Genomic DNA, 25,016 nt, shown 5'->3' with positions numbered 1-25,016 from the left:
CAAAGATGTTCAGCACTCACAAAGCTATCTATTCTAAATAGAAGAGTAGTAAACAGGTCACCAATGACCACAATTTAGATTTTTATGAACCTGAATATTTCAGATTTATTTAAAAATTTAGGCTAGATTGAAAAATAGAAATCTAACCCAGGACATGTTTGGATCATCCAAATTGGTTGTAAATTTAGTATAAATACTCATCTCTGGTTACAAACATGTGTATTGTGATAGTCATTAAGTTCCAAATTCAGAGGAACTGCATTAAAACCTTCCAATGGTCAGTGACCTCATGGTTTTCGTCCTTAGTACACTGATAAACCATGCCTAAAAGAAATATTCTGAAATTAAGTAATATTAGATTAGAAAGCATGGGTAATGGCCAAGATTAGATCAGCAACCAGATCCAGAGGAGCAGTGATAGCTATTGTGAAACACATCCTATGCTAACACTCACTTTCATTTAATTAGCATCAACACATCCAAAACACAACACAAATTTACTTACCCTGTTTAGGTAAGGACCTGCCTAGTTGATCAAAATTAGCCTTTGACTGATAACCTCTTTGAGGTCAAGAAACAAAAATAGTAATTAAGTCTCCCTTTTTTGGCACAGGAGAGAGAACAGTTTTGTTTCCAACTAAACGTGTAGCAAAGCATATAGTGCATTTCCACAGCTATTCCACTGCAGGCTACATTGGTATTGTGTATTGGTAACGAAAACAAGATACAATAAAAGACAGATTTTTTTTTTCTCATTCATGGGATGTGGGTGTCGCTGGCAAGGCCAGCATTTATTGCCCATTCCTAATTGCCCTTGAGAAGGTGGTGGTGAGCCGCCTTCTTGGACTGCTGCTGTCTGTGTGGTGATGCCTCTTTGTAGTGGTTTGGTACAACTCAGAGGACAGTTAAGAGTCAATCACATTGCTGTGGGTCTGGAGTCAGATATAGGCCAGACTGGGAAAGGACAGCAGATTTCCTTCCCTAAAGGACATTAGCGAGCTAGATGTTTTTATTTTACAGCAATCCAGTAGTTTCATGATCACCATTACTGGTGCCAGCTTTTTATTCCAGATTTATTAAATTAACTGAATTTAAATTCCACAACTACCGTGGTGGGATTTGAACTCCGGATCATTCGTTCAGGCCTCTGGATTACTAGTCCAGTATTATAACCACTATGCTACCATTGCCAGTAATATTGTAATAATGGAACAGTAACAATTTTTCAGAGTCAATGATGCCTGGGGAAAATATCTTGGAAACGACAAGCGGGGCTCCATCTTCCAGAGGCTCAAGTTTGCCATGTACTTGACAAGAGCTGTAGTTTTTTTTTAAAGCAATACATCGATAAAGGATAATTAGAAACTCAAAATAATTTAGCTCAAACTGGAGGACGTATATTACTTTTGGTTTGGATTTAGTCATTTTTCTTGTGCCATCCATTTTTTGAAGTCTTCTTAGGCCCTGAATCATAATCAACCAAGAGGATGGCTGAGATTTGCTCTACAGTCAGCCAGTAGGAGGTGTGAGGGATAGTCTGACTGTCCCTCATCCTTGTGCTTTGTCATCACTCTGTTTATGTATACAGTATTAGCAGGGCTATAGCATCCTACAGACTTTATTGTAGTGTACTCAATACTGATGGAATTGCAGATTACATTAATGACAAAATGCAATATACATACCTAGTGAGACTGGGTTTTCTTTTGGGATTTAACCTGTAATGTTAAAAAAAAGACATACTAAGTCAATTACATTTTCTTTATTTTAGTAAATCAGGTTTGGATTTATGTTGTTTCGATTTTTTAACATTTTTGTACAGTAAGCAACACCTGCACACACCACTTGTGCATGCCACTTGGTTAGTGTCACCAACGAGCAAATTCACACTTTTAGTTAGCCCACCCAAGGCACAAACAAATTCACTGTAATGCAGCTACTGGTAGGCATGCCATCTTAATTAGCATTGGATGCTTTCATGGTATTAAAAATTGATGACTTGTCCCTACCTCAATTTAGAATAATGAAATATTACAATCATAAAGTTCTGCAGTTTTTACATCTAGCCCATAAAACCATATCCTTTTTCATCATAAATCTCTGCTGAGGTTTTGTATTTGGTACTAGACATGGGCCACACTATGTTCAAAATAAAGATGATAACCCCATTCTTCATTGCTTATTTTTGCATCTATAAGGTTAATGGTAGGATGCTCCATGCTTAATTCTAAGAATCATGTTGAATGTTTGTCATTATTATGCTTCTATTGCTATTGTTAGAAATAACAGCTCAACTGTTCTGACTCCTCTCAGCAATCTCCTTGTTTCCACTCGGGTAGGGGGGTCCAAAACTAGAGTTCATAAATATAAGACAGTCACAAATAAATCCAATAAGGAATTTCTTTATCCAGAGAGTGGTTAGAATTTGGAACTTGCTACTCCATTGAGTAGTTGAGATGAACAGCATAGATGCATTTAAGGGGAAGCTAGATAAGTACATGAGGGAGAAAGAAATAGAAAGATATGCTAATAGGGTGAGATGAAGTAAGGATGAAGAGGCTCATGTTGAGCATAAACACCAGCATAGACAGTAGGGTTGAATGGCCTGTTTTGGTTTTGTAAAATCGTATGTAATTCTATGTAATCTCCTGTTCCATTCTGAAAATCCACACTCCAGAGAGGCGCTGAGCAGAAAGGAAGATGAAATCAGGATTAATACTGTGCACATAAATCCCTGAAACTCATTTATCTGCAGTAGCATGTAACCATGGCAACATTACACATTAGACATAAAAAGTACAGAGTATGTAATGTATAATGTTGACAAAAAATGAATTGAGGCCTCAAATAATATATGGAGTATGAAATATCACAATGTTTCTTCCAAAATCAACTGGCACCACTTATGAGTAAGCCCTTCTGTAGCAGGCAATGTCCTTCAAAAGTCACATGATGTGGGAAGACATCATGAAGGCAAATCATGAGTCTTGGTTTCCAAGAATAGCCAAATGCATGACATGCAAGTCTTGAATCCAGCTGCTGGCATTGATCAAAACCGAAGTAACTACAGAGGGTTTGAAATAAACTAGACTGAAACCACACAATTCAGTGGCTACAATGAGACACTGTCAGAAGTGCAGGGTTAATCCTTTTAAATTCCTTTAATTGATATTGGCACAATAATGCAGGATACAAATAAGAAAAAGATTTGTTCTCATCTTTGTGACCTTAAATCCTTGAAACACATGTGCCCACACTAGTATGCAATCATGCCAACATTCTTAGACATGAAAAGTGCATGACTGGGCAATTTATAATCATGACAAAAGTGAACAATTTTGGCCAAAATGGATTATTTATTGGATTATTTTTGGCTGGTCATAGCACTCATAGGGTTAAACTTGGCTAATGCTCGTTGTTTCTGCAAACTGCAGGAAAAATACAGTGCAGTTGTTATGCCAAAGGTATAAATATGTACCTGTAACATGTCCCTGTTGAAAAGAATGAGTTTAATAGCTAATGTTTGTAAGTACAGATCAGTGTCATTCTGTCCAGTAGTATGCCTGATGGCTGGCTCTGCAAAATGTTAATTTCCTGCAAGCACAGATCATACAAAGTGGTTAGGACAATCATTCTAGGTAATTGACATTCGGTGAATCTTTTGATTGGTAACAATGACTCAGTTGAAGCTCGAGTCAGATTTTTGAGTGGGGCGGGGCAGGGCTATGAAAGTCGTTTTACCAGGCTAGGATGAATAAAGCTTTCGGTGCTCCCGCAGTCAATCAAGCATTTAACCTTGTTCCCGTTTACCTCTATGTCCATCATCGATTTAGACAACGGATGCGGCCAGGACAAACACTCCAGGCATCTGTGCCCAGCGAAGGGCACCACCTGTTTTAAATGCGGGAAGAAAGGACATTTCAGCAAAGTCTGCAGAGGGAACCCCGCCTCCAACTCCACCACCGCCGCGTGCGCGCCGTGGGAGTGGCCATCTTGGAAGCCATCTTGTCCACCCTCGTGGAGTCCACCATCTTGCCCCGACTACACGGACCTCCAGGACCCACTGGTGGCCTCGATCACAGTGGATCAGTCCAGGCCGCATCCGTTGTCTAAATCGATGATGGACATAGAGGTAAACGGGAACAAGGTTAAATGCTTGATTGACTGCGGGAGCACCGAAAGCTTTATTCATCCTAGCCTGGTAAAACGACTTTCACTAACGATAGTCCCCACACAGGGCAAAATCGCCATGGCCGATAAGACTCATACCTCAAAAATTACAGGTTTCTGCGCGGTTATGTTGTCGGTAAAAGGCAATGATTACAGAGATTTTAAACTATTGATAATGCCAGATCTCTGTGTGAGCGTGATCTTGGGTCTGGACTTCCAGTGCCACCACCAAAGTATCACGCTTACCTACGGTGGGTCCCAGCCGCCCCTCACAGTGTGCGGTCTGGCTACCCTGAAGGTCAAGCCGCCCTCTCTGTTCGCCAACCTCGCACCCAACTGTCGACCCATAGCGACCAAGAGTAGGCGGTACAGCTGGGAGGACAGACGGTTCATTGCGTCAGAAGTAGAAAGACTCAAGCGGGAAGGTATCATCGAATGCAGTACCAGCCCGTGGCGCGCCCAGGTAGTAGTAGTTAAGGGTAGCGAAAAGAAGCGGATGGTGATAGATTATAGCCAGACGGTTAATCTATACACCCAGCTAGACGCCTACCCTCTGCCCCGCATAGCGGATATGGTTAACCAAATCACGCAATACCGGGTGTTTTCCACCATCGACCTAAAATTGGCATACCACCAGCTCCCCATTAGGCCGGAGGACCGTCCATACACCGCCTTCGAGGCGAACGGACGTCTCTACCACTTCCTCAGAGTCCCCTTTGGGGTAACGAACGGGGTCTCTGTCTTCCAGCGGGAGATGGACCGCATGGTCGATGAGAACCAGTTAACAGCCACCTACCCATACCTAGACAACGTCACCATCTGCGGCCACGACCAGCAAGACCACGACTCGAACCTCGCGAGATTTCTGAAAACCGCCCTCAGACTCAATCTCACCTACAACGAGGATAAGTGTGTCTTTAGCACCACGCGCCTCTGTATCCTGGGCTGCGTGGTGGAAAACGGGGAAATCGGTCCGGACCCCGACCGATTGCGCCCCCTACGGGAGCTACCCCTACCAAACACCCCCAAGGCCCTGAAAAGGTGCCTGGGGTTCTTCTCCTATTACGCCCAATGGGTCCCCAATTATTCCGACAAGGCCCGTCCCCTCCTGAAATCAACGTCCTTCCCGCTCACGGCCGAGGCCCACGCCGCCTTCAACAGCATTAAACACGACATTGAGAAGGCCGCGCTGCGGGCAGCGGATGAAAACATCCCTTTCCAGGTCGAAAGCGATGCGTCCGACTTCGCTTTAGCAGCCACCCTCAACCAGGATGGGCGGCCCGTAGCCTTTTTCTCAAGAACCCTCCAAGGGCCCGAGATCAGGCACTCCTCGGTAGAGAAGGAGGCCCAGGCCATAGTGGAGGCAGTGCGGCACTACCTAGCCGGCAAACGCTTCACCCTGCTTACCGACCAGCGGTTGGTAGCCTTCATGTTTAACAACAAACAGAGGGGGAAGATCAAGAACGACAAAATTCTCAGGTGGCGGATCGAACTCTCCACGTTTTGAGTATGACATAATATATAGGCCGGGGGCCCTCAACGAATCCCCCGACGCCCTATCACGATGGATGTGTGCCAGCATCCAGGGGGACAGGCTACAGGGCCTCCACAATGGCCTCTGCCACCCGGAGGTCACCCGGCTATTCCACTTTATAAAATCCCGTAACCTGCCCTATTCCATTGAGGAGGTCCGGTCTATGACCGGGGACTGCCGCACTTGTGCGGAATGCAAGCCCCGTTTTTTCCAGGCCCGACCGAGCCCACCTGATCAAAGCTACACGGCCATTCGAGCGCCTGAGCTTAGATTTCAAGGGACCACTCCCCTCCACCGACCGCAATGTGTACTTCCTCAACATTGTGGACGAGTACTCCCGCTTCCCATTCGCCTACCCCTGCCCAGATATGACCAGTGCCACGGTCATCAAGTGCCTCGGCAACCTGTTTTGCATGTTCGGCATGCCCAACTACATCCACACTGACGGGGGCGTCGTTCATGAGCGATGAACTGCGCCAATACCTGCTGTCAAAGGGGATAGCCACGAGTCGGACCACTAGTTATAACCCCCGGGGTAATGGGCAAGTGGAGAGGGAGAACGCGACAGTGTGGAAGGCGGTCACCTTAGCACTAAGGTCTAAAGGCCTCCCCACCTCCCGCTGGCAGGAGGTCCTCCCAGACGTACTCCACTCGATAAGGTCGCTACTGTGTACTGCTACTAACGCCACTCCTCACGAGAAGATGTTTGTTTTTCCCCGCAAATCGACCTCAGGAGTATCCCTACCCTCGTGGCTCTCCGCCCCAGGGACAGTCCTGTTATGGAAACATGTGAGGGGCCACAAAATGGATCCCCTCGTGGAGGCAGTACACCTACTCCACGCAAACCCACAGTACGCGTACGTCAAGCACGCCGACGGGCGTGAAGACACCGTGTCCATAAAGGACCTCGCCTCGGCAGGAAGCGACGACGACGACCCATCACCACCACCCCCAGAAGAACCTCCACCATCCCCAGAGGTATCCTCACCACCCCCAGCAGTACCTGCAACAACCCCAGCACATGGGTATGCCCAGGAGGGCACCACGGACTCCAGGTCAGAACCCGAGGTACCGTTGCGACGTTCAGGAAGGACTATCACACCCCCGGACAGACTAAATCTGTAGAAGGGGTGAATGTGATGAAATATATGCCTTCATCAGCCTATGTGTTTTACCTGTGTGTTTCACCTGCTTGTATTGTGTGAACCGCCCCCTTTTGTTCCTATTGTGTGTATTGGCTACGCCCCTGTCTTTTGCCATATAAAGGTCTCAGGAGCTGGATAAGTCATTCCTACCAGACGCCCGATGTGGGAAGACCTGTAATGCTGCTATGTTCTTAGTGATTAAAAGCCTTAGTTGAATCCTTTAAATTCCTTGTCTTTGAGTTATTGAAGGCACATCAATGATTCTTTGTTCTACATTTGACAAGACATCCCTGTAGCGAAGAGCTACAGTTGTGGGTTTACATCTGACAGCCTTTTCCCAGCTCGTCACTCTGAAACCGTTGGGGCACAGAATACCTGGAGGCTTCATAATATATTTCATCATGCAAGAAGCAAGTGGCCATGTTTTCAAGGTTAAATGTTATGTTCATGGATACCTTAGGAGATGTGGCTTTGTTGTTGACATTGAGGAAATTAGTAAAAGTTTGTGAACATTGTAAATATAGTTTTTGTATTGACTACTGCTAGTTTGCCTGTTTAATGTTCAAGATAAAATAGTTTAGTGGTTCTGGTTCTGGTCTAGCAAGCCAGAAGCCTGCTCCTATTTTTCTATTCTAGACACAAAAGGCATCAAGGGGTATGGGGAGAGAGCGGGAACATGGTATTGAAATAGAGGATCAGCCATGATCATATTGAATAGGATGGCCTACTCCTGCTCCTATTTTTCTATGTTTCTATGTTTTCTAGGTCACAAGTTCAAATCCCACCAAGTGGGGGGGACAATTTGATAAGTCTGTTAAGTTGTGGGCTAGCACCAGTAAAATAAAATGACCATGAAAGTTGCTGGATTATCATACAAACACAACTGGTTCACTAATGCCTTTCAGGGATGGGAACCTGTAAGCCAACTCCAATCCCACAGTCGGTGATCAAATCATTTACTTTGATATCGGGCAGGTAAAGGCACAATAAGAGGTCGGTGTAAAGGATTAGCCAGTGACATTGAACCCATGGAAAAATATAACAAAAGCAAAATACTGCAGATGCTGGAAATTCAAAATAAAGAGAGAGAATGCAGGAAACACTCAGTAGGTCAGGCCGCATCTGTGGAGAGAGAGAGAGAGAGAGAGTCAGGTCGATGACCTTTCATCAGAACATTTTGAGTTCTGATGCAAGGTCATCAACCTGAAATGTTAACTCTGTTTCTCTCTCCACAGATGCTGAATATTAATAGTCGAGGAAATGGTTACATAACATTAACTGAATCTTTTAGAAAACTAGTCAGATTGACTTTTGTGTGGTTTGAATTGTGATAACTTCAGCTGTTAAAGTTTTTACACCATGTTTTAAGCATGCAAGTAGTATAAACATTTTAGTAAAAGTAAAATGGATGTAGCGAGAGAAGAAAAAAAGAGTATTTGTTGAGAACTCACTTTAACTTAGTTACAGAACCAGATGCTATATTGCCCGTGACCGCCATAACGACACTATTTCTACACATCTGATCAGAAATTGTATTTCTCCATGTTAATATCATTCACATTATAGAATACAGAATTCCTCTACAGCACCAAACTCTTACATAGTATTCCATCCCTTCTCTTATTTTGATGGCAACTTATTCATTTGGATGTGGAAGTGAGTAAGAATTCTTCATTTGCAAACCAAAAAAACCCCTACTTTACTGACACTTTCAAAGCGCTGGTAAAGCGCATGCATAGGCAAACATAGAGAAACCATGGTAACCTGCATTACAGGTACAGCAGCTCACTATCTAAAGAAAAATTATGCAGCTTTCTAGAATACCCTCAGGCATTAAAACATTTTTTGCAAGTATTAGTGTATCTAGGGATACGAGCAAGGGGAAAGCATTCACCAGTAAAGAATCTGTTCGCTGTAACATGCAGATCAGCTTGGGTTACAACCCTATTAAATTTCCCTTCTTTCTTGATAGCTTCTTACAGTGGCACACTTGAGATCGGAGCTCATGTTGAAGAATACTAGCCTAAGTTATACCACTCTAGGTCTTCAAAGTGCTGCACACGGCAATTTCCAAATTCAGCCATTTGAAGTTAAAGAGGTGGCAACTCAACAGTCAGAATGACTAATCACTTCTGGTAATGATGTAGGGTGCTTACAAAATAAAATAGAAACACTTATACTGAGCTGTGGCAGATGAAAAACGTCTATTATTTGTTACAAATGGAATAGTCAGAAGTTTTAGAGGCTACGAACCATTTGGTTACTTTTTAAAAATTAATTCCAAGGATGTGGGCGTTGCTGGCAAGGCCAGCATTTATTGGCTATCCCTAATTGCGCTCGAGAAGGTGATGGTGAGCCACCTTCTTGAACCACTGCAGTCCTTGCGGTGAAGGTACTCCCACAGTGCTGTTAGGGAGAGAGTTCCAGGATTTTGACCGAGCGACTATAAAGGAATGGCGATATATTTCCAAGCCAGGATGGTGTGTGACTTGGCGGGGAACTTGGAGGTGATGGTGCTCCCATGCGCCTGCTGCTCTTGTCCTTCTAGGTGGCAGCGGTGGTGGGTTTGGGAGGTGCTGTCGAAGAATCCTTGGCGAGTTGCTGCAGTGCATCTTGTAGATGGTACACACTGCAGCCACGGTGCGCTGGTGGTGGAGGGATTGAATGTTTAAGGTGGTGGATGTGATGCTAATCATGCGGGCTGCTTTGTCCTGGATGGTGTTGAGCATCTTGAGTGTTGCTGGAGCTGCACTCATCCAGGCAAGTGGAGAGTATTCCATCACACTCCTGACTTATGCCTTTTTAATGGTGGAAAGGCTTTGGGGAGTCAGCAGGTGAGACACTCGCCACAGAATACCCAGCCTCTGATCTGTTCTTTTGGCCACACTATTTATTTGACTGACCCAGTTATGTTTCTGGTCAATGCTGACCCCCAGGATGTTGATATTGGGGGATTCGGCGATGGTAATGCCATTGAATGTCAAAGGGCGGCGGTTAGACGCTCCCTTGTTGGAGATAAATGTAAGAAGTCACACAACACCAGGTTATAGTCCAACAGCTTTATTTGAAATCAAGCTTTCGGAGCGCTGCTCCTTCGTCAGGTGAAGTGAAGAGTTGCATATAAGCACAGCATATATAGTCAGAGAGTACTGCCAGATGATTACAGGTAATCTTTCTAACTGCCCTTTATCACACCTCGGCAGAGAGATAATCACAGCAATCACAGGTGTGAATGGTGTCCAAACAGGTCAGTCAGGAAAACATTACATCAAAGAACAATGAGGTGGGGTTACAAGGGGTCAAATGTTGCAGATGCTGGGGTCTGTATGAAAAACAAAAAACAAACAAAAAACTTTTTTTTTGCTGGAAATCATAGCAGGTCCGGCCGCATCTGTGTAGAGAGAACAAGCCAACGACGACTCGAGTCTGGATGACTCTACGTCAGGTGGGGTTACATGTAGCGTGACATGAACCCAAGATCCCGGTTGAGGCCGTCCTCATGAGTGCGGAACTTGGCTATCAGTTTCTGCTCGACGATTTTGCGTTGTCGTGTGTCTCGAAGGCCGCCTTGGAGAATGCTTACCCGAAGATCGGAGGCTGAGTGTCCTTGACTGCTGAAGTGTTCCCCGACTGGGAGGGAACACTCCTGCCTGGCGATTGTTGCGCGGTGTCCATTCATCCGTTGTCGCAGTGTCTGCATGGTTTCGCCGATGTACCATGCTCCGGGGCATCCTTTCCTGCAACGTATGAGGTAGACAACATTGGCCGAGTCACATGAGTATGTACCATGTACCTGGTGGGTGGTGTCCTCACGTGTGATGATGGTATCTGTGTTGATGATCTGGCATGTCTTGCAGAGGTTGCCGTGGCAGGGTTATGTGGTGTCGTGGTCGCTGTTCTCCTGAAAGCTGGGTAATTTGCTGCGAACGATGGTCTGTTTGAGGTTAGGCGGCTGTTTGAAGGCGAGTAGTGGAGGCGTGGGGATGGCCTTAGTGAGGTATTCATCGTCATCGATGACATGTTGAAGGCTGCGAAGAACATGGTGTAGTTTCTCCGCTCCGAAGTACTGGACAACAAAGGGTACTCTGTTGGTTGTGTCCCGTGTTTGTCTTCTGAGGAGGTCTATGCGATTTTTTGCTGTGGCCCGTCGGAACTGTCGATCGACGAGTCGAGCGTCATATCCCGTTCTTAGGAGGGCGTCTTTCAGCGTCTGTAGGTGTCCATCGCGTTCCTCCTCATCTGAGCAGATCCTGTGTATTCGCAGGGCTTGTCCATAGGCGATGGCTTCTTTAACGTGGTTAGGGTGGAAGCTGGAGAAGTGGAGCATCGTGAGGTTGTCCGTTGGCTTGCGGTAGAGTGAAGTGCTGAGGTGTCTGTCTTTGATGGAGATTCGTGTGTCCAAGAATGAAACCGATTCTGAGTAGTCCATGGTGAGTTTGATGGTGGGATGGAACTTGTTGATGTTATCGTGTAGTCTTTTCAGTGATTCTTCGCCGTGGGTCCATAGGAAGAAAATGTCGTCGATGTATCTGGTGTATAGCGTGATTGCTGTGATTATCTCTCTGCCGAGGTGTGATAAAGGGCAGTTAGAAAGATTACCTGTAATCATCTGGCAGTACTCTCTGACTATATATGCTGTGCCTATATGCAACTCTTCACTTCACCTGACGAAGGAGCAGCGCTCCGAAAGCTTGTGATTTCAAATAAAGCTGTTGGACTATAACCTGGTGTTGTGTGACTTCTTACATTTGTTCACCCCAGTCCAACACCGGCATCTCCACATCATTGTTGGAGATAGTCATTGCTTGGCATAGACTGCTTCATTATCTGAGGAGTTGTGAATGGAACTGAACACTGTGCAATCATCAGCAAATATCCCCACTTCTAACCTTATGATGGAGGGAAGGTCATTAATGCAGCAGCTGAAGATGGTTGGGCCTAGGACAATGCCCTAAGGAACTCCTGCAGTGATGTCCTGGAGCTGAGATGATTGGCCTCCCACATTCACAACCATCTTCCTTTGTGCTAGGTATGAATCCAGCCAGTGGAGAGTCTTTCCCCGATTCCCATTGACTTGAATTTTACTAGGGCTCCTTGATGCCACACTCAGTCAAATGCTGCCTTGATGTCAAGGGCAGTCACTCTCACCTCACCTCTGGAATTCAGCTCTTTTGTCCATGTTTGAACCAAGGCTGTAATGAGGTCTGGAACCGAGTGGTCCTGGCAGAACCCAAACTGAGCATCGGTGAGTAAGTGTCACTTGATAGCACTGTTGACGACACCTTCCATCACTTTGCTGATGATTGAGAGTAGACTGATGGGGCAGTAATTGGCCGGATTGGATTTGTCCTGTTTTTTTGTGGACAGGACATACCTGGGCTGTTTTCCATATTGTCAGGTAGATGCCAGGGTTGTAGCTGTACTGGAACAGCTTGGCTAGAGGCGTGGCTAGTTCAGGAGCACAAGTCTTCAGCACAAAAGCCAGGATAAGGTTGGTGAGCTACAAGCACAATTAGCCGTGTGGCAATATGATGTTATGGCAATAACAGAAACGTGGCTTAAAAATGGCGAGGACTGGCAACTTAATATTCAAGGGTACAAGGTGTTCAGAAAAGATAGGGAAGGAAAAAAGAGAGATGGGGTGGCAGCGCTGATTAAGGAAGACATTGTAGTGTTGGAAAGGGAGGATGTTCTTAAGCGGACAAGGACAGAATCCATTTGGTTAGAGCTGAGGAGCAAAAAGGGTATGATCACGCTATTGGGGGCTATTTGATAGGCCTCCAAATAGTGAGAGGGAGGTAGAGGAGCAAATCTGCAGGGAAATTGCAGAGATATGCAAGAGCTATAGAGTGGCGATATTGGGGGACTTTAATTACCCAAAAGTCGATTGGGATAATGCTAGGGTAAAGGGAAAGGAATTTCTGAAATGTGTTCAGGAGAATTTCCTTGACCAGTATGTTCTTGGCCCAGCTAGGAAGGAGACATTGCTGGATCTGGTGCTGGGGAATGAGGTGGGCCAGGTCGACCAAGTGTCTGTGGGAGAACACTTGGGTACGAGTGGTCATCATATCAAAAGATTCAGATTAGCAATGGAGAGGAGCAAGGAACAATCTATAGTAAAACTTCTAAACTGGAATAGGGCTAACTTCAATGGGATGCAAAAGGATCTAGCCAGGGTAAAATGGAACCAAAGACTGACAGGAAAAATGTAACGGAACAATGGGTGATCTTTAAGGAGGAGATGTTCCAAGTACAGGCTAGGTACATTCCAACAACAGGGGAAGGGTAAGGGAACCAAAGCAAGGGCTCCTTGGATGACGAGGGAGATAGAGAAGATGATGAAACAAAAAAAAGGTGTATGATGCATGTCAGGTGAATTCTTCAAGGGAGAACCAGACCAAATACTAAAGGCTGGTTAACAATATTAAGGCTCATGGAATAGGTGGGTCAGTGGCAGCTTAGATAAGGAATTGGCTTAAGAACAGAAAACAGCGAGTTGTGGTAAATGGCTGTTTTTCAGACTGGAGGATGATAGACAGTGGTGTTCCCCAAGGGTCAGTGCTGGGGCCACTGCTTTTTTTTTTATATATATGACCTGGATATTGGAATACAGAGTAGAATTTCTAAATTTGCTGGACACCAAACTTGAGGGTGTGGCAAGCAGTGAGGATGATACCAATCGACTGTAACAGGACATAGAAAGGCTAGCAGAGTGGGCAGACAAGTGGCAGATGGAATTTAATACAGAGAAGTGTGAGGTGATGCATTTTGGCAGAAGGAACAGGGAGAGGCAATATACACTAAATGGCACCATTTTAAAGAGTGTACAGGGACAGATGGACCGGGGAGTTAATGTGCATAGGTCCCTGAAGGTGGCAGGACATATTGAGAGAGTGGTTAGCAAAGCATATGGGATCTTGGGCTTCATAAATAGAGGTATTGAATGCAAAAGTAGAGAAATTATGTTGAACCTTTATAAAGCGCTAGTTAGGCTACAACTGGAGTATTGCATCCAGTTCTAGTCACCACACTTTAGGAAGGATGCGAAGGCCCTTGAGAGGGTGCAGAGGCGATTTACCAGAATGGTTCTGGGGATGGGGGATCTTAGCTACAAGGACAGGTTGGAGAAGCTGGATTTGTTTTTATTAGAGCAAAGGAGGTTGAGGGGTGATTTGATAGAGGTGTACAAGATTATGATGGGTTTGGATAGGCTAGACGGGGAAAGGCTGTTCTCACTAGTTGATGGTACAAGGACTAGGGGACACACATTTAAGGTTTTGGGCAAGAGATACAAGGGGGATGTGAGGAAAAACTTTTTATACGCAGCGAGTGGCGAGGACCTGGAACTCGCTGCCGATGGAAGTGGTGGAAGCGGAGACATTCAATGTTTTCATGGGGAGACTGGATAGGCACTTGAGGGAAATAAACTTGCAGGGCTACGGGGATAGAACGGGGGAATGGGACTGACTGGATTGCTTGAGAGAGATCCGGCACGGACTCGATGAGCCGAAAGGCCTCCTTCTGTGCCGTTATGACTCTATATTATCGGACATCCATAGCCTTTGCTGTATCTAGCGCGTTCAGCCATTTCTTGATTTCACGTGGAGTGAATTGAAGTGGCTGAAGACTGGCTTCTGTGATGGTGGGGACCTGAGGAGGAGGCAGAGATGGATCATCCACTCGGCACTTCTGGCTGAAGATGGTTGTAAATGCTTCAGCCTCATCTTTTGCACTCACGTGCTGGGCTCCGCCATCATTGAGGATGGGGATGTTCATGGAGCCTCCTTCTCCAGTCAGTAGTTTAATGGTCCACCATCATTCACAACTGGATGTGGAAGGACTGCAGAGCTTTGATCTGATCCACTGATTGTTGGAATTGCTTCGCTCCATCTTAGTCCTGTGTTGCAGCTTCCCCAGTTTGGCATCTCATTTTTAGGTACACCTGGTGCTGCCCCTAGCATGCTCTTCTACACTCTTCATTGAACCAGGGTTGGTCGCCTGGCTTGATGGTAATGCTAGAGTGAGGGCTATGCCAGGCCATGAGATTACAGATTGTGGTGGAATACAATTCTGTTGCTGCTGATGGCCCACAGTGCCTCATGGATGCCCAGTTTTGAGCTGCTAGATTGGTTCTGAATCTATCCCATTTAGCACGGTGGTAGTGCCACACAACACGATGGAGGGTGTGGTGGTAATTGCTACCAATACTGTCATGGACAGATGCATCTGCTACAGGTAGATTGGCAAGGATGAGGTCAAGTAGGTTTTTCCCCTCGTGTTGGTTCTCTCGCTGCAGGCCCAGTTTGGCAGCTACATCCTTCAGGACTCGGCCAGCTCAGTCAGTAGTGGTGCTACTGAGCCACTCTTGGTGATGGACATTGAAGTCCCCCACCCAGAGTACATTCTGTGCCCTTGCTACTCTCAGTGCTTCTTCCAAGTGGAGTTCAACATAGAGTAGTACTGATTCATCAGCTGAGGGAGGGCAGTAGGTGGTAATCAGGAGGTTTCCTTGCCCATGTTTGGCCTGATTCCATCAGATTTCATGGGGTCTGGAGTTAATTTGGAGGACTCCCAGGGCCACTCCCTCCCGATTGTATACCAATGTGCCGCCACCTCTGGTGGGTCTGTCCTGCCGGTGGGACAGGACATACCCAGGGATGGCGATGGAGGAGTCTGGGACATTGGCTGAAAGGTGAGTATGACTATGTCAGGCTGTTGCTTGAATAGTCTGTGGGACAGCTCTCCCAATTTTGGCACAAGTCCCCAGATATTAATGAGGAGGACTTTGCAGGGTCGACTGGGCTGGGTATACCGTTGTTGAAGCCGGGTGGTCCGTCTAGTTTTATTCTTATTATTGTTTCTTATAGCGGTTTGTTACAACTGTGTGACTTACTAGGTCATTTCAGAGGGCAGTTAAGAGTCAACCACATTGCTGTGGCTCTGGAGTCACGTATAGGCCAGACCAGGTAAGGACGGCAGATTTCCTTCCCTAAAGAACATTAGTGAACCAGATGGGTTTTTGCGACAATGTAAATTCCCTTGTAGCTATTATATTTGCAGATTGTAGTCAGGATGAAATGATTAAACCATGTCAAAGATGTCTTGTAGCATTTTCCTTCTTTTTTGCATGGTTAGGACTCCTTTATAGTTTTTCTTGGAATACTAAAACCCACAATGCATGTTGTATGATGCAAAGCAAAATGAACAATGATCTAGTGTAAGACTATTTAGGTAACCACAGCTTATATATATTTAATTGGATCACTGATCACAAGTACACATTGATTGGGTAATATGATCATAGCAATGGCTGAAATAGTTGCAGGGTACAGCAAAATTGTTCTTCGCTCCTTTTGCAAATACAAATCACTCTGAAACAAGCAAGCTGTACAAGATTAGTGCTGCGTAATTTCATTAAAGAAGCAACTGTAAATCAATAAACAATTTTTCACTCTCCCCCTTGCCAAAGGGATGCAATTTATATTTAAAAAATAATGTCTGTTATTTGCAACACCGTGCAAGGAACCTGTACTATGCATTATTCTCCTTTGACCTTTTTCGGAATCTGGCCGACAACGTTGCATAACCTGCCCACATAGCCCTGGGAAGAATCAACAAATAATCATTTTACAAATTAGCAGGGCTTAATACAAACAGGTTGAGCTTATGGTCCATCATTACATTTGGCTCACATCAGATCATATGAATAACACCAGATGTTTCTTACTGCTGGCAGAGATATCTTAGATTTTCCAAAATGGTCCAGTGGAGTGCTGCTGGCTTATGCTTACCTAATCACAGAACGCTTAATAAAAACCTTAAAATATGCCTTTAAATAATAGCTAGTCTCAGTTATTTTTCTAACACCTAGAAATACACCAACTTCTTCAAATCTTTTCAGCTGGGAATATAAATGCGATAAAGATTCCATTCCCATGTCCAGCGCTGATGCAGCAGATAACAAATCGAATGGTTTTTCTCCGTGTTCCACTGTAATGCAACTGATGAAACTCTCAAATGGAATCAGCAGATTCCAGTTAGGCTTACTAGCTGGTGCATTACAATCGTCTGTACCGTAACACTGGAAAATAGCTTGCATTGGTGCTAAATGTTAGATTTGGAAATTTAAAAGGGTGCGGTCATATTCAGGGTTTTCAGGTTGGGTCATCTCCCTGAACAGCTTGTTCTGAAAACTCCTCTTTAGTGGCACCGTGAGAGCTGATATTTGCTGCAGTACGAATTTCTGAAATTCTGTTTCCCTACAGTGCCTACACTTCAAAAAATTACATAATTGGCTCTAAAACACAGAGATGTACGTACCGAGGTTGTGCGAGGCATTTTATAAATGAAAGTCATTCTTTCATTTTATAAAAACCAAGATTAAAAATATTACTACAGTGGAGTTTTTCAAATCTGAGTAAATACCCATTAACCTTAGCACTTAGTTTCCTGCCAACAACCAACTTTCCATATCGCTACATTTTCTATTATACTGTATGCCTGATTTTCTGTAACAACCCTCCTGTGAGATATTTTATTGTCCGTTTTCTGAAAATCCACAGACGCATCTACACCATTCCGTTCATCTATATAAATCAGTCACTTCTTAAAATAACAATATTGAACTTGTCAAATACAACTTGCCTTTAACAAATCCATGCTGAGTGTCCTTGATTCTTTCATGCATTTTTAAGATCATTAATTTAATCTTGAATTTTGGATTCTAATAATTTGCCCTCAACTGACACCAGATTAACTGGTCAATTGTTATCAGGTTTATCTTTCTCTCCCTTCTTGAGAACTATTACATTGGCTACTGCCAGTCCCCCAGCACAATTTGCATATTTGAGGATTGATAAATTGTGATCAGAGCCGCCGCTATTCTCTCTCTGACTTCCTTTAACATTCTAGGGCGCATGCCACGAGGACCCAGTAATTTGATTTGACTTCTAATTTTTTTCAGAACAAATTCCTTTTCTACACATCCTCCTCTAATACATCAACATTCCTACTTCCACCATCACTTATAAATATGGATGCAAAAAAATTGTCAGACACATCTTCCACAACTAGAATTCCCCCTTCATTGCTACTTGCCCTCTGTAACCTTTTTACTATTAATATGCTTATAAAAGTCCTTACTATTTCCTTCTACATTATCTGCTAGCCTTTTTTCATGTTCCATTCCAGCCCTTCTCTTTTCACTTCCTATATTACTCACATTTTCTTTAATATTATTAGCCCTAGTTTCATCATGTCTTGCTTATAAGTTTCAGTTTAGTTTTAATCAATTTATTTACAGAATGCTATCCTCTGAGGAATATAACCTTCACCGAAGCGTACAAGAGCACGGGCCTTACACTAAACATCCGTAAGACAAAGGTCCTCTACCAACCTGCCCCTGCCACACAGTACTGCCCCCCGATTATCAAAATCCACGACAAGGCCTTGGACAACGTGAACCACTTTCCATACCTCGAGAGCCTACTGTCAACAAGGGCAGACGTCAACGACTAAGTCCAACACCGCCTTCAGTGTGCCAGCGCAGCCTTCGGTCGCCTGAGGAAGAGAGTGTTTGAAGACCAGGACCTCAAACCCGGCACTAAGCTCATGGTCTACAGAGCAGCAGTGATACCCGCCCTGCTGTATGTCTCAGAGACATGGACCATGTACAGCAGGTGTTATGTATTGTGTGTGTTCTCCTCCCACCTTTGGTGGCACTGTCACAGGAGATAAATGGTTGGGTGTTCTCTTGGTTAAGTCTAGCTCTCTTTGTTCGGAACTTGCCAGAACTTCCTTTCCTTCCAAAAAGCACTTCATGTTTGAATCTCTGAGTTCTGAGTCCTAAATTGTGTCTAGGTAGAAAGGTACCGACACAACAAGTGGCAACGAGGAGCGGATGAATCTGCGTACGTTACAGGTGCAGTGAGTAAACAGAAAATTTAATTTGAAACGTAAGATGGCTACTATATTAGGAAACATCGGTGATTTTGATGAAAATGTGGAGCAATGGAGCGCATATACGGAACGTTTTGACTATTTTGTATTGGCGCATGCGGTGGCAAATGAAAAGGTCGTGCCTACCTTTTTGAGTGTAATCGGGCCGAAGACTTTCAATTTACTTCGCAGCCTCGTGCAGCCAGATAAGCCAGGAACTAAAACATATAAGCAACTAGTGGAAATTCTTGGAGCACATTTTTCACCAAAACCTCTGGTTATTGCTGAGAGATTTAGATTTCACAAACGGAATCAAGAGGAGGGGGAATCAGTGACTATGTTTATTGCTGCTTTAAAAAGGTTGTCGGAACACTGCCAGTTCAAGGAGGTGCTGAATGACACCATTAGAGACAGACTTGTGTGTGGTCTGCAAAATGCAGCCACACTGAAGCGCCTTCTTACTGAGGACAACCTTACTCTTGAAAAGGCCATTGAAGTTAGTGTCTCCATGGAGATGGCGGAAAAGGAGGCTCACCAGTTGAGTTCAACAGGGAGAGTTCACAAGGTGTCGTCTGAGCCTAAAGGTGCGCGGAACGGCACATGTTACCGTTGTGGGAAAACGGGCCATCACGCTAATGACTGCTGGTGTACGGAGCTGGAATGCCGAAATTGTGGCAAAAAGGGTCACATTGAACGCGCCTGTAGAGGTAAAAAAAGAACAGACAGAGCTGGGAAGCATGGAAACAAAATGTCTGTATTTGGACAAGAGAGGAAAAAGAGTGTTCATTCAGTGCAGTATGATGGAACAAGCAAAACAGAGGGGAGCGACACCTCTGAGGAGGAAGAGGTGCATATACTGACAGTTGCAGTATAGGTTCCCTCAGAGGTGGCGGAATGATGACACGGCGTCCCCAAAGAAGACAACCTGCCTGGACGGAGAGCTCATTTCTTTTTGAAACGTAAGGTTTCAAACTAGGAGAATCTCCTATTGCTCTCCCTCGAATGACATCGTCCATTACTTCAGACAGGACTGGATCGTTGCGGGTGTACCTTCGCCAGGAGTCCAGTGCTACCTGGACGACATCCTTGTCACTGGGACAAATGAGGAGGAACATCTTCTGAACTTGGATGCAACACTACAACGACTGAAAGAGTACGGACTCAGAGTTCGTAAAGACAAATGTGAATTCTTTCAGTCTTCAGTTGAGTACCTGGGGCATGTGATTGACGCTACTGGCCTGCATAAGGCGCCGTCAAAGGTCAAGGCGATCGTGGAGGCCCCAGCACCCCAGAATGTGAGCCAGTTACGTTCATTTCTGGGGCTACTTAACTACTATGGGAAGTTTATTCCAGACTTAGCAACATTGCTGAAGCCGTTACATCAGTTGCTATGTCAAGGCAAAACATGGAAGTGGACTGAACTGTGCAACGAAGCTTTCGCCCAAGCAAAGAAAGCATTGCTGAATTCGGAGGTCCTGACACACTTCGACCCAAAGCTACCCGTGCAGCTAGCATGTGATGCATCACCATATGGTGTGGGAGCAGTCATATCCCACATCATGCCTTCGGGTGAAGAGAAACCTATCGCCTTCACATCATGCACCTTGAACAAGGCCGAGAGTAACTATGCGCAGATCGAGCGCGAGGCCTTGGGAATCGTTTTTGGAATTCGAATATTTCATCAGTACCTGTTTGGGAGAAGGTTCACACTCCTGACAGACCACCGTCCATTGACTTCAATCTTCGGGCCCCACACCGGAATTCCATCTCTCGCTGCAAGCAGGATGCAAAGGTGGGCTTTACTGTTGTCAGGACACACATACGACATCAAATATCGCAACGCAGACGGTCTCTCGAGGCTACCCTTGCCTGTTACTCCCCCAGAGTCTCGTCAGATAGACATCTTCTACTTTAGACAAGTGGAGGGAGCACCTGTCACTGCAGTTCAGGTGCGAAGGTACACCCGCAACAATCCAGTCCTGTCTGAGGTAATCGACGATGTCATTCGAGGGAGAGCGATAGGAGATTCTCCTAGTTTGAAACCTTACGTTTCAAAAAGAAATGAGCTCTCCGTCCAGGCAGGTTGTCTTCTTTGGGGACGCCGTGTCATCATTCCGCCACCTCTGAGGAAACCTATACTGCAACAACTTCATACAGGCCACAGTGGGATGGTTCAGATGAAGGAAATGGCAAGAAGCTACTTCTGGTGGCCAGGTCTCGATGGGAATATTGAGGAGAAAGCCAAAACATGTTCCCCATGTCAAAGGGTCCGGAATGTTCCACAGCTGGCAACCCTACACCCCTGGGATTGGCCTGCAGAAGTGTGGCAGCGAGTACATGTGGACTTCGCCGGTCCTTTCGAAGGGAAGATGTTTATGGTGGTTGTGGACGCTGGTAGCAAGTGGCCGGAGGTCGCTGTGATGAGGTCTACCACGGCAGAGAAAACAATTGAGAAACTTGGTGAGATGTTCAGCCGTTATGGCTCACCGGAACAACTCGTAAGTGACAATGGTCCACAATTTGTATCACAGGAGTTTGCAACCTTCCTGCATGTGAATGGTGTCCAACACATCAGGTCTGCGCCCTATCATCCCTCTACTAACGGCCAGGCAGAAAGGTTTGTGCAAACTTTGAAGCACGCCTTGAAGGCATCGCAAGGTCAGGGCTCAATCCACCAACGTCTGAACAGATTCCTGTTGTCCTACAGGAACGAGCCGCATGCCACAACCAAAACTTCCCCCGCTTCGCTCATGAAGAAGAGGCAGTTGCGGACAAGTTTTGACTTACTCAAACCTCCAAGGGCAGAGCAGGTTGTCCATCGTCAACAACAAGCTCAAGTTGAAAAGAGAGAGAAAAGAGCCAAGGAGAGACGGTTTCATCTGGGAGAGCACGTCCTAGCTCGAAACTACAACATTGGACCAAAATGGGTTCCTGCTACGGTGATTGCGCAGACGGGCCCTGTGTCTTACACGGTTGAGACTGCTGAGGACGTCGTCTGGAGAAGACACACAGATCAACTGTTGCTGGGAGCAGAGACAGCCACAGAGGCTCCAACGGCTGGTTGGCCTGAACTGTTTCCGAATGATACCGCAAACCAGCATCCTTTGCCACAGTGCTCTTCTCCAACGCAGGAAGTCAAAGAGACTGTTCCACCTGTGCAAACTTTCAACTGACACAGGCACCTTCTCCATCCAGGCCTGTGTCAATGCCTACTGCTGTGGAAGCCAACGATGACCGCCGGTATCCTGTCAGAGAGCGGCGGCCTCCAAGACGCTTGGATCTGTAGGCTTAGTGACTTACCCACAAGACTGGGGCAGAATAAACCCCAGGGTAAAGTCAGGGTTTGAGGCAGTCTACCTCTACCCTAGGTTAGTTGAGTGTATTGAAAGTAACTTACCTATTGAGGGATAATGTGGACCTTCCATTTAAGAGGGGAGGAAATGTTATGTATTGTGTGTGTTCTCCTCCCACCTGTGGTGGCGCTGTCACAGGAGATAAATGGTTGGGTGTTCTCTTGGTTAAGTCTAGCTCTCTTTGTTCGGAACTTGCCAGAACTTCCTTTCCTTCCAAAAAGCACTTCATGTTTGAATCTCTGAGTTCTGAGTCCTAAATTGTGTCTAGGTAGAAAGGTACCGACACAACAGCAGGCACCTCAAAGCAGTGGAGAGGTACTACCAACGCTGCCTCCGCAAGATCCTGCAAATCCATTGGCAGGATAGGCGCACCAACGTCCGTGCTCTTGCTCAGGCCAACATCCCCAGCATCGAAGCTTTGACCACGCTCAATCAGCTCTGATGGACGGGTCACATTGTCCGCATGCCCGATACGAGACTCCCAAAACAAGTGCTCTACTCGGCGCTCCGGCACGGCAAGAGAGCCCCAGGTGGGCAGAGGAAACGCTTCAAGGACACCCTCAAAGCCTCCTTGAAAAAGTGTAACATCCCCATCGACACCTGGGAATCCCTGGCCCAAGACCGCACAAAGTGGAGGAGAAGCATCCGGGAAGGCGCCAAACACCTAGAGTCTCTTCGCCGGGAGCAAGCGGAAGCCAAGCGCAAACAGCGGAAGGAGTGCACGTCAACCCAAGCACCCCACCCACCTGCCCCTTCAACCACCATCTGCCCCACCTGTGACAGAGACTGTAGGTCCCGCATTGGACTCATCAGTCACCTGAGAACTCATTTTTAATGTGGAAGCAAGTCATCCTCGCTTCAGAGGGACTGCCCAAGAAGAAGAAGAAGAAGATGATAAGTAATTTGTACTCTAGCCATCTTAAATTTGAAGCTTCTCCAATGCTGATCTGTCAGTCTGCTTGCTAACTTTTCTGCCCTGTTAATTTGGCCTTGGTCTCCTTCTATCACTGAATTTTGCTTTTTCCAGTCGAGCATTCTTTTCTTTGATTTTTCCTTGTTTTTTTTATTTTTACAAAATAACTTTTATGCTGTGGTCACAATTTCTCAATTATTCCCCTACTCACATCAGTTATTTGTCATAGAATCACAGAATAGTACAGCACAGAAGGAGGCCATTCGGCCCATGCTCTCTTTCGAAGAGCAATCCAGTTAGCCCCACTCCCCCGCTCTTTCCCCATATCCCTACAATTTTTGCTCCATCAAGTATTTATCCAATTCCCTCTTGAAGGCTACTATTGAATCTGTATCCACCACCCTATCAGGCAATGCATTCCAAATCCTAACCACTCGTTGTGTAAAAAAGTTTTTCCTCATGTCGCCGCTGATTCTTTTGCCAATCACCTTAAATCTGTGCCCCTGGTTATCGAGCCTGTAGCATTGAAAACAGTTTCTCTTTTTTTTATTCTATCTAAACCCTTCATGATTTTAAACACCTCTATCAAATCGCCTCTTAACCTTCACTGCTCTAAGGGGAACACCCCCAGCTTCTCCAGTCTATCCACGTAACTATAATCCCTTATCCCTGGAACCATTCTAGTAAATCTCTTATGTACCCTCTCCAAAGCCTCACGTCCTTCCTAAAGTGTGGTGCCCAGAATTGGACACAATATTCCAGCTGGGGCCGAATTAGTTTTTTTTTAAATATAGGTTTAGCATAATTTCCTGGCTTTTGCACTCTATGCCACTATTTAGAGAGCTCAGGATCCTATATGCTTTATTAACTGATTTGTTAACCTGTCCTGCCACCTTCAAAGATTTGTGCACAAGCACCCCCAGGTCTCTCTGTTCTTGCACCCCCTTTAAAATTGTACCATTTAGTGTGTATGGTCTCTCCTCATTCTTCCTACCAAAATGTATCAACTCACACTTGTCTGCATTGAATTTCATCCGTCATATGTCCGCCCATTCCACCAGCCTATGTCTTCTTGAAGTCTATTACCATCTTCCTCACTGTTTACTACACTTCCAAGTTTTGTGTCACCTGCAAATTACAAAATTGTGCCCTGTACCCCCAAGCCATTAATGTATATCAAGAACAGCAGTGGTCCTAGTACTGAACCTTGGGGAACACCACTGTATACCTTCTTCCAGTCTGAGAAACAGCCATTCACAACTCTCTGTTTTCTATTCCTTAGCCAATTTTGTTGCTACTGTCCCTTTTATCCCATGCTTCAATTTTGCTAACAAGCGTAGTATGTGGTGTAACATTTGCATATTGAATTATCATTGGCCCGCAGGCATCTGTAAGGAATACCTATTATATTCACATGTGATAACATGCTGAGTTGTCATTGGCCTGCAGGCATCTGTAAGGACTGCTATTGTTTAGAAGACCCAGTAGGGGTCCTAACTCCATCTTGTCCACACGGTGCTGTACTGTTGAGAGTCAGAACAGACCTGATGCTTCATAAAAGAGTTTAAACTGTAATACTCCGTTGCCCTGCAATTTATTATTTTTGTACAAAGTGTGCAAAACAAGGCATGGTGTCAGAACAGGGATTTGAAATGGACATCGTTGGAGCTCCCTTACCTCGAATGAATTGGGAATCTTTGAACTTACATAGAGAATGGTGCAAGTTCAAGCAACACGTGGAGTTAATGTTCTCGGGTCCACTGAAAAGCAAAGGGGAGGAAGAAAGATGCAGCTATCTACTCCTGTGGATCGGAGAAAAAGGGAGAGACATTTTTAACACATGGTCTCTCACCGCGGATGAAGCAAAGGTACTGAAAAGTTATTTTGACCGTTTTGAAGCATATGTGATGCCCAAGACAAATACGATATTCGCTAGGTACAAGTTTCAGGAGAAAGTACAAGGA

General features: G+C 45.3%; 1 protein-coding gene across 13 annotated transcripts in view; it reads right to left on the bottom strand.

The window, feature by feature from the left end:
* The window catches only part of LOC147114055 (rho GTPase-activating protein 26-like), a 249,495-nt gene that overhangs the window by 20,449 nt on the left and 204,030 nt on the right, over window positions 1–25,016 (bottom strand). For 6 of the 13 annotated variants that reach the window (XR_015079339.1, XM_085995616.1, XM_085995617.1 and 3 more), the window contains 2 exons: window positions 16,403–16,450; window positions 1,686–1,718 (listed from right to left, as the gene is read on the bottom strand). Coding sequence is in view for 9 of the 13 variants with exons in the window: in XM_085995616.1 (XP_085851742.1) it covers window positions 1,686–1,718; window positions 16,403–16,450 (81 nt within the window). In the remaining 4 variants the exon portion in view is untranslated. Of the gene's footprint in view, window positions 1–505; window positions 562–1,685; window positions 1,719–16,381; window positions 16,451–25,016 lie in introns of all 13 variants that reach the window. The other 7 variants (XR_015079340.1, XR_015079341.1, XR_015079342.1 and 4 more) reach the window with 3 other exon arrangements.

This window comes from Somniosus microcephalus, chromosome 8, assembly GCF_052327205.1.
Source record: "Somniosus microcephalus isolate GS21.2 chromosome 8, FLI_Smic_1.0, whole genome shotgun sequence".
Lineage (NCBI taxonomy): Eukaryota > Metazoa > Chordata > Chondrichthyes > Squaliformes > Somniosidae > Somniosus > Somniosus microcephalus.
Note: the sequence above shows the minus strand (reverse complement) of the source record. Positions and strands in the feature narration are given on the sequence as shown.